An 8,978-nucleotide genomic window follows, 5' to 3' on the forward strand; every position below is an offset into this window, starting at 1 on the left:
GATCAAAGCTACGACACTGTGCATCACCGGCTAAATGGAAGACAATCTCTTTAATCCTCTGTCACCCTAATGGGAATTCCTCCGCTGATTATATCGCTGATCCCGCAGCTAAATCGTTGAGTGCGTTGACCATGTGAAGGAGGGAGACAGAAAGAGAGAGAGAGAGAGAGAGAGAGAGAGAGAGAGAGACATCCAGTGAGATGGAGAGAGAGCGAGGGATAAGTGGGTCATTTCTTGTGTGTTTGCTGTACAGTATGTGGGTGTGGATTAGTGTTCCTCACATGAACCAGTTAATATAAAATCATTTTCTTCTGTTTTTATGATCTTCATTGTTTTTATCAATCGAGCCACATGGACATATTATAAACACTACTGTTGTCATGCAGAGCGGCACAGTGTATGGTGGTCTCAAAAGAGAAGAACATCATATTAGTTTAGACCACGTGTTTCCTCTGTAGACCAAAACAAACGGGACACCATAGTCCTTGAACGGGAGGTGCAGCTGCATATCCCCAGCCCAAAAAAAAGAGATCCACTGGAGGACTGGTAGAGGACAAGTTATGGATTTGTTTCCAAATGAGTCACTGTATTGGTGCAGTAAATCAGAGCCCTGCATCTGCTTGTTTCTCTGTGGATTAGCCAGACGGCTAACCGTAGCTGTTTGGTTCGAATTTGACAAAGAGGACAAAGATACTCTGCAGATTTACAGATCTATGCAACAGTACGTGGAGATTTCACAAATAAAAACTCAACGTGAGTATTTTCATCAGGCTGCGAAGCGTGTCAGCGTTCCTGATTATCTACTCTGTCACCATTGGAACTTTCCCATTACACCAGGCTCTGCGGCTGACAATGTGTCACAATGCGCGATGAAATTCCTCTGATGCTGGCTGTGTGGATTGAAATCTGAGACACAGTGGACCACAGACAACAGTAAGATCACAAGCATTTATGAGAGACATTGATGGGTGGATGGAGCTACTACCATAAATAATGTTTTACTGTGGAAAAATTCAGTGGCAAGCTTTAATGTGTCTCGTTATATGAGGTTCAGATGCTCTTTGACCCTCATAGGGGTACATTAAAAAAAAGATACAAGCTGAAATATATTAGCGTCAGTTAAAGGCCCATTCGGATTATTGGTCAAACGCACCAAACACTCACTTTACCAAACCCACGCTGACCCTGAACACTCACCGTATTCCCGCCTTCCAGCCAGGTGATGGTGGGGATGGGATTCCCCGTGGCATTACACTCCAGGGAAACCTGGCTGCCGTATGCTACCCGCTTCTCCTTGGGAACCCGCAGGATTCGTGCTGGAGCTGAACACACGCACAAACAGCACAAAAACACACGTTATAGAGCAACCGATCAATAATATTCCAATGTACATATGTACATACTGTACAAAGAACAGAAAGTGATCCCGCGGTAAAATACACACCCTGGACCTCTATGGTAACAGGCTTTGAAAAGGCCAACCCAAAGCTATTCCTGGCCACACAGCGATACTGTCCTGCATCCTCCTTCTGTATCTGATGGATCTTCAACGCACCGTAGTCAAGAATGGTAACACGGTCACTGACCTGGCAGAGATTAAAGGTTTATTTTGTACTTTGTTTAAAAGAGAGAATTGATTCCTTAACATTTTGATACCATTATGTTTGTATCCAATTCTATGGGGCAACAGAAATCCAGCCAAAAAAAAGGCCTACACACACTCCCAGTCCTGTCGGACGGATAAAAACATTGGCACCATTTAGCTAAATCTATGAAATGTCTCATATAGCCGGTACATTTTCCATTTACCGCTGCTGTATGTTTCGAAGTGAAAGAAAGTGCGTACTTTGATTAGCTCGTCATCTTTGAGCCAGTTAACATCCGGTTTTGGGTTGCCGAGGGTAACACAGGGCAGCACTGCCTTGGATTCCACCAGAAGGGTTAAGTTGGTAGGATGGCGTTTGATCTGTGGCTCTGACAGAAAGGGACAGACATGACAAGACGGACAAGTTACAGTTGTTTAGAATCTCAGAATTCTTTTCAGAAAATCTGGACTGTGTAGACTCAAGCCCGAAAAAACCCCTAGGAGGACAGCAGACATACTCATCTTGAGCTGCAGAGCCCCACAGCTCTTGGCTGGCTCTCCGATGCCGTTAGTGGCGAGACAGCAGTACTCTCCATTGTCCGTCTCTCTCACGTGAGGGATGATTAGCATCTGACCCTGCTCCCTGGTAATGTACCGGGTGTCATAGTACCTGGTGGGACAAAAGGAAGGCAAAAAAGAGCATGACTGTGAGCGGGAGAGACCTATGGACTTTTTACCATTCTGTTATCATACTTTTAAATTGTCTGAGCTTTATAAATATGGTTGTTAAACAAACGCCCATTATGAAGTTTAAAAGGATCAATCGGTGCATACTTGACATTTGTGACTACCAAGATTTGCACCTGGCATTATTTAGAATTTATACTTGTGCATATACCAACACAAGTATAAGCATTGTGATAGTCAGAATTAGCAGCTATTCTTATGGGGTAGGTTGCAATTAGCTCCTCGTGTTACAGATATTACATATTTTTTGCCAGAATTTGCTAACAATGTTGACATGATTAACCAACAAAACATTACTTTAATGTCACTCTTTATAAGCAGCCTACATAAGCAGCATATTTCATCAGTGGAGGAGTCTTACAGCCTACTTCTGTATCGCTTGCCAGAGAGCAGCACGTTGAACCGACTGTTGCTGGGGAAGGTATTATCTCTAAACATTCTTTGGGGTACATGTTGCCTATTAAAGGTTAGAATAACAGCTATTGTTTTTTTGTTTGTTTTGGCATTTTACCACAACCATAGCCTTGGGATGGCTAAATGTGGCAGCTGTTTAACCAATTTTAGGTTAACCTTGTAATGGCAAACTAATACTGACATGTTTGACACAGCCAGCATGGCTGAGGAGACACGGAGCGCCATCTAAAATAACTCAAACATCCACAACCGATAAAAAGGGTTAGGGTTAGGGTTACCTAACCCTAACCCCATCAATTTAAATGTTTGTCATTATCTTGCTATAGTCCTTAATGAACCTGTAAGAGTAGACTCTTAGACTAATGCTGGAGTCAAACTTACATGATTGGGTGGTTATTCTTGGTCCAACTGATGTCAGCAGGAGGACGGGACTCCACCTCACAGATGAAGGTGGCATTGTGATCCAGCAGTACATCCAATGTCTCTAACAAGCTGATGATGCGAGGCGCTAGGCGGTGAACATGTGAAGAAAACACAAAGAATTCTGTTACAAAACCCATTATAGTATTGGGAAAAAGGAATTTGATACTGGAATTTTTTGATTTCCTGTACACTCTATTACACGTTTTTTATATCACATTTGGCTGAATGTGCCATTGAGTTGAATCACAGCTGCATCTTTTCAACTAAACTATTTGACATTCTTGGCATTCCTTTTCTAGTTAGAGTCATCTGTTTCCGTCACTCTGTGTCCAACTATGACTAACGGGACCAGATCAGATGTTTGTTACAGCTTTGGCCCCCCAAGTAGAGCAGGAGAGGGTGACTTTGAGGGGAAGGAGGGGTTTTGCAATGTTATGTTAAGTATGGAGAAAGAGAAGAACGAAAGGAGGAGTTTTCAACTTTATTATAATTTTTTTTATTCAAGTAGAAGTTGAATTAAGGACATTTCATTTCAAAGTTCAAAGATAGGCTCCATCCCCGTCCACACTCTGATCTCTGATATCTGCTATACACAGTTCTGTGTATACACTCAGTATATAAGCCATTAGAAACACCTGTTATTTTCCATTGACATAAACCAGCTGAATCCAGAGTAAAGATGTGATTGATATTAAGTCATCCAAAAGAGAGTTTAAGAAAAAAGGAGAAGAGGGATTATTTTTAAGTGAAAGAAGAGTAAAAGGGAAGTATTAGTAAGGTATTTGCTACTCTGGGTGAATATATTGAGGAGGAAAACATGAGAAGGGGGAGTAAAAGCAAACAAAAGACATGTTGAAAGGGAAAAGGGATGGAGGGAGATGGTAGCAGCACATGGGGGCGAACCAGCAACTGTTTATATGTGGATTCAGATCAGAGACATCAGGCTCGCCTTAAACTTTGTGTGAACTAAGAGGAGAGGAAGAGGGAAAATAGAAAACAGGAGAAAAGAGAAGGAAAGATCAGAGGAATGGAGAGGAAATGGAGCAACTGAAGAGAGGAGAATAAAGGAATGGATTAGGGTTTAAGGGACATTATGCTTGTTTTTGTCTCTTATGAAACAACGATTTTGCAATAACATAGCCGGAAAAGCCCCAGGTCACTGCTGCTGTTTGGCTCATGAATGTGTGATGGAAAAAGAGCTACTCTTAATCAAACTGAAACCTTGGCATGGTGTCAAAGCAGAGTTTTAAAAACTGGGATGCAATTTTGGACAAGGTTAAAGTAAGGGGAAATATCTCACTAGTGCCTGCTTTATTGAAGGGCCAGTGTGTAGCATGGGGGGGGGATCTAATAGCAGAAAGGGAATATAATACTCATAATTATGTTTTCATTAGTGAATCGTCCTTTATATCTCCATCAGGAGTGGGTTTTCCTCACGATGTACACCATGTTGCGCCGCCATGTTTCTACAGCAGCCAAGACAGGACAAACCAAACAGTGGCTCTAGAGAGAGCCCTTAGCGTTTTTATGGTACATTCATAGACTGTATATAAGAAGTGGATGTAGTCATTGTGATGTCACCCATTGGTTTGTGGACTACTGTTATGAAGACTCCAGTACGGCAATTTGGAATGTGGAGGAATGTGGAGAAATGACATAGCGAGGCCGTCTACGGATTTGGTAGCGGCAGCGATCTGTCAATCACAGTAGCCCCGTCCTAAAATATACTCTAGTTTATGGTCTATTTGACTCTAAATGGACCATAATTTACTAAATGAACATCATGCTGTATTGAAGAAGACTTGAAACTAGAGATTGAGAACATAAATTATAAACTCATGTTTACAATGTTTACTTAGTTAAAGATAAGATAAGATAAGATAAAGAGATTTTTATTGTCATTGTAGTGATACAATGAAATTTTGTTTGGTAGCCCTCAGCCAGCCAGCAATTAATCAAGAAAGAAGTAGAGTCATTTTCTCAGCGACTTCTATACAATCAGACTTCTTTTTGCAACCGGAGGAGTTCCCCCCTGCTATTCAGAAGAGAGACGTTTAAGACACTTCCGCCTCTGCTTGCAATCTGCAACCACACCGCTAAATGACACCAAATCCTAACCGCTGTGCCTTTCAGACAGTCTAAAATCGTATTTTTAGCAACGCTAGCAGCATGGCTCTACGGATTGCCACATTGGTCTGTCGTTTCCCCGCTTATCTGAAATATTTCTACTATTGGACAGATTGTTATGACATTATTTACATACATTCATGTTCCCCAGAGGATAAATCCCAATGACTTTGGGGATCCCAGGATTTTAGCGCCACCAGCAAGTTGACTTTTTGTCTTTTGATTAAATATCTTTAGAACTCCTGTAAGGATTGCTATGAAATTTGGTATGGATACATAGTTCCCAGAGGATGAATCCTAATGACTTTTAGGAAGCCTTTCCTCAAGCACCACCATGAGGTTCACATCTCTTTTTTGTGTGAAAATTATTGAATTGATTTTCATTCATGTCCCCCTCAGGATGAATTTTGATAGACTTTTCATCTATCAGCAACAAGCAGGTCAGAACATTCACCTATTCTATACTTTGGTTATGACTAAATGTAAAACCATAAAGACGCTCCCATCAGCCTCAGCTGGGCTTTGCAAAATTAGAACGTAGCATGCTAAAGGAGTAGGGTTGCTGCAGAATGTTTTGTTTTTTTCTCAAAACCGTGTTACTCATGCTATAGCCAATATTATGTTTGAACAGACGGACACCATCTGAAGGCTGAAGGTTTTGCTCCGGCCCATGTTTAGCCACATGACTCATTATTTAGAGCAAACGAGAGCCTCGCCAGATTTGACCTTGTGAGAGGTTCTTGTTATGAAACGCTGTTTGGACACGAGAAGTGCTACAATGCTGTTAAGGGCTTTAAAGGAGTCCAGCTACAGTGGTCACATCTGGCCTCTACTGTATGGATTGTAAAAGACTACTAGATCCAAACCAAGTGCCTCTCATTATCACTCCCTTTCCTGTATTTTTTATGTTTGTGTGTGTCCATTAAAGAACGTAAAATATAAGAATAATGGAGAGCTAAATATTTTGTATTTTTTTATGTGTGAGTAGGTCTAAAGATGAATGCAAAATCTTCAGATATTACAGGCAACTAGTAAAAGTACATCTTAGCCATCTTGTATTAGCTTCTCTCCCAATCTTTAGTTGCATCTTTCCCTTTGTTTTATTTCCTCCTGTTTCCATTAGTTCTCTGCAGACCCTTTTTTCGTTCCCGGAACAGAGGCCTTCTGCAGAGCCAGTAACTTGTAACATCCCTGTGTGTTTGCTTTGATTTGCAGTTTATCCTCTAGGTTTTTTCCATACTTTAATCAAATCGTAAAAAAACGTTCCCTCCGATTCTATCACGCAGACCAGACACATGTTTCTTTTACTCTATGATTCTATCATTCTGGTCAAACAAGAACAAACACAGAAATAGTATTGTTCTCGTGACAACGTCGGGGGATCAGATGTCTGCAGGGGAGTCATCTGTTGTTTGTAGTGGTTCAGCTCACACACACACACACCCTCTTTAAGCCATCATGATGCATTTAAATGCAGAAGTGGTCTTGATTGATCCTGCAAGAACATACTTAACTATACTGACTAAAAGCATGTCATGTCATTTTGGCTCCTGCTTTCACCAGTTCATTTAACAGAAAAATGTAAAGCTTGAAACTTGAAATCCGTCTCATTCACATGACCACAGTGACTTGAGGAGGCCAACAAGACAGATGTAATTCTTTTCGGGGACACATTAATACTAATGATCAACATCCACTGTGGGTTTTTTTTTATGAAATCAAACATAAAGCAAAGCCAGCAAACACATGAATCCTTTTGTGTCATCCATCTCAGCTTTCTGCAACTGACCTACGCCCCAACACCACAACAGTGCCACTAAAAATTGTATAACAATAATAATATGAATGCAATTTTACAGCGCCTGCTGCTACATATTCATTTGCAGCCACAGCTTGTAGAACTGTGCTCAATCAAGCCATTACAACTTGATGTTAAAATTAACGCTCGTTTTTTAATTCAGTCTAACAAATCTTAATAAAGGAACTTGTGTGCATTTAAAGGAATAGTCCAAACACACTTATTTCATTTCTTTCCTAGAGTGAGATGTATGCTGTATGCTTGTAGGTGAGAAGTGCAAAGCCGGAGCCTGGACGTGTTGAGGGGGAGGCAGGGGGGAAAGCTTGCATGGTTCTGTACGAAGTTAAAAACAACTCGGGGACTAATTAATTATCTTGCTGATCAAAGTGGTAGCTGTAGAAAAGAATCAAAGTGGTTCTGACAGTATAGTTTTTCTTATTTGGAAAAAATAGGGGAGTGAGTCTGACAGGATGCTACAAGCGATATGAACCCAACAAGATAAGTGCCATCCACAGCCTTCTATTCACTGACCGGTTGCTCACAAGCACCGGATTGTCTGCCAAAGCCTAGCCCTGCGCCATGGCAACCATACCCGGATACAATATCTGCCCTAGCTAGAATGTGGCAGTATCTGAACCACCTGTTTTCTCCGAACCAATCTGCAGCATGAACTCTACATATAAAACATGTAATGTATGTCAACGGTCTGCGCTTCTATAGCCGACACATGCGACTGTAAAAGTGTGCCAGTATTTGATCTAGTAACCATTCTTGAGCGGCCCATGAGATTTCCATTTTTGATCTTTTCTGGGGCTTTTTTACTTTCATACTGCAAAATAGACGAGAGCCATTTAACTTTATTAAAGCCTACGCTTTCTGTTACAAAAAATACAGATTGTATGGTGCCCATTAACGCAACAGGTTGTGAGGCGAATCGGTTCCTGAACACATTTACAGCGACCTGCTCGGAGGAAATGCCAGAGTTGTAGGCAGGATATAGGTTTAGTCACATTTACACTATGAAGGCTTATAAACACCTTCTCCTTCTCAATGCATGCAGGATGTAGTGGAGAACAGGTGATCTCAGAGGAGCTATGTATATGTGGGAGAGAACCTGCATTCTCTTTAGGAAAAAAGTATTTATAGAAGTTAAACTACAGATGCCAGAATGCTCTCTAAGATATTCGTTTTCTTATTCATTGTTGCCTTAAGATGTGCAAACATTCTGGGGGGATTATCTTTTCATCCTTGTTATCTATGTTATTCTTTTTTTGAGATGATCATTATTTGTATACAGTTTCTATACACCTATGTATTAAAAAAAGGTAGCCTACATAGCCTACAAAATGACAATTTATGTTATAGAAGACTCCCCTGAAAGCAAATGGAAACCTCACTTACCTCTCTGTATCCCGTGAGCTGAGGTGACCAGAACCAGCAGAAAGACTGAAACAGTTTCCATGACCTTCATCCTGGCTCTTTAGAGATCCTCTAACAGGTAGCCTATACAGAGTGAGCAGAAAGGAGGTGAGTTAGAATCCCATGGCAGGTAAAGGAGACGGTCTTGTTGGTTCACTTGTTGTGTTCCTTCACTGCGTACGTCTCAGCCAGGGACAGCCATGAGCTCTGTGCTCAACGAGGACCAGCTCAGTCACTCTGTGTGTGTGTGTGTGTGTGTGTGTGTGTGTGTGTGTGTGTGTGTGTGTGTGTGTGTGTGTGTGTGTGTGTGTGTGTGTGTGTGTGTGTGTGTGTGTGTGTGTGTGTGTGTGTGTGTGTGTGTGTGTGTGATGGACAGTGGCAGCTGCTAGCTGTCTTTATGTACAGTCACTCAGGTTTGGTAGCTTTGCTCAAAGCTCCAAGAGGCTCCAGTGCTGGAGAGCTATC

General features: G+C 41.5%; 1 protein-coding gene across 1 annotated transcript in view; it reads right to left on the bottom strand.

Moving 5' to 3' along the window:
• Positions 1 to 8,685, bottom strand: part of musk (muscle, skeletal, receptor tyrosine kinase) — a 30,749-nt gene extending 22,064 nt beyond the window's left edge. The window contains exons 1-6 of the mRNA XM_054612267.1: positions 8,496 to 8,685; positions 3,128 to 3,254; positions 2,104 to 2,255; positions 1,847 to 1,974; positions 1,445 to 1,586; positions 1,198 to 1,322 (exon numbers count right to left, since the gene is read on the bottom strand). Coding sequence (XP_054468242.1) covers positions 1,198 to 1,322; positions 1,445 to 1,586; positions 1,847 to 1,974; positions 2,104 to 2,255; positions 3,128 to 3,254; positions 8,496 to 8,565 — 744 coding nt within the window. The 5' untranslated portion in view covers positions 8,566 to 8,685. The remainder of the gene's footprint in view (positions 1 to 1,197; positions 1,323 to 1,444; positions 1,587 to 1,846; positions 1,975 to 2,103; positions 2,256 to 3,127; positions 3,255 to 8,495) is intronic.
• Between the last annotated feature and the right edge of the window lie 293 nt (positions 8,686 to 8,978).

This window comes from Anoplopoma fimbria, chromosome 14, assembly GCF_027596085.1.
Source record: "Anoplopoma fimbria isolate UVic2021 breed Golden Eagle Sablefish chromosome 14, Afim_UVic_2022, whole genome shotgun sequence".
NCBI lineage: Eukaryota > Metazoa > Chordata > Actinopteri > Perciformes > Anoplopomatidae > Anoplopoma > Anoplopoma fimbria.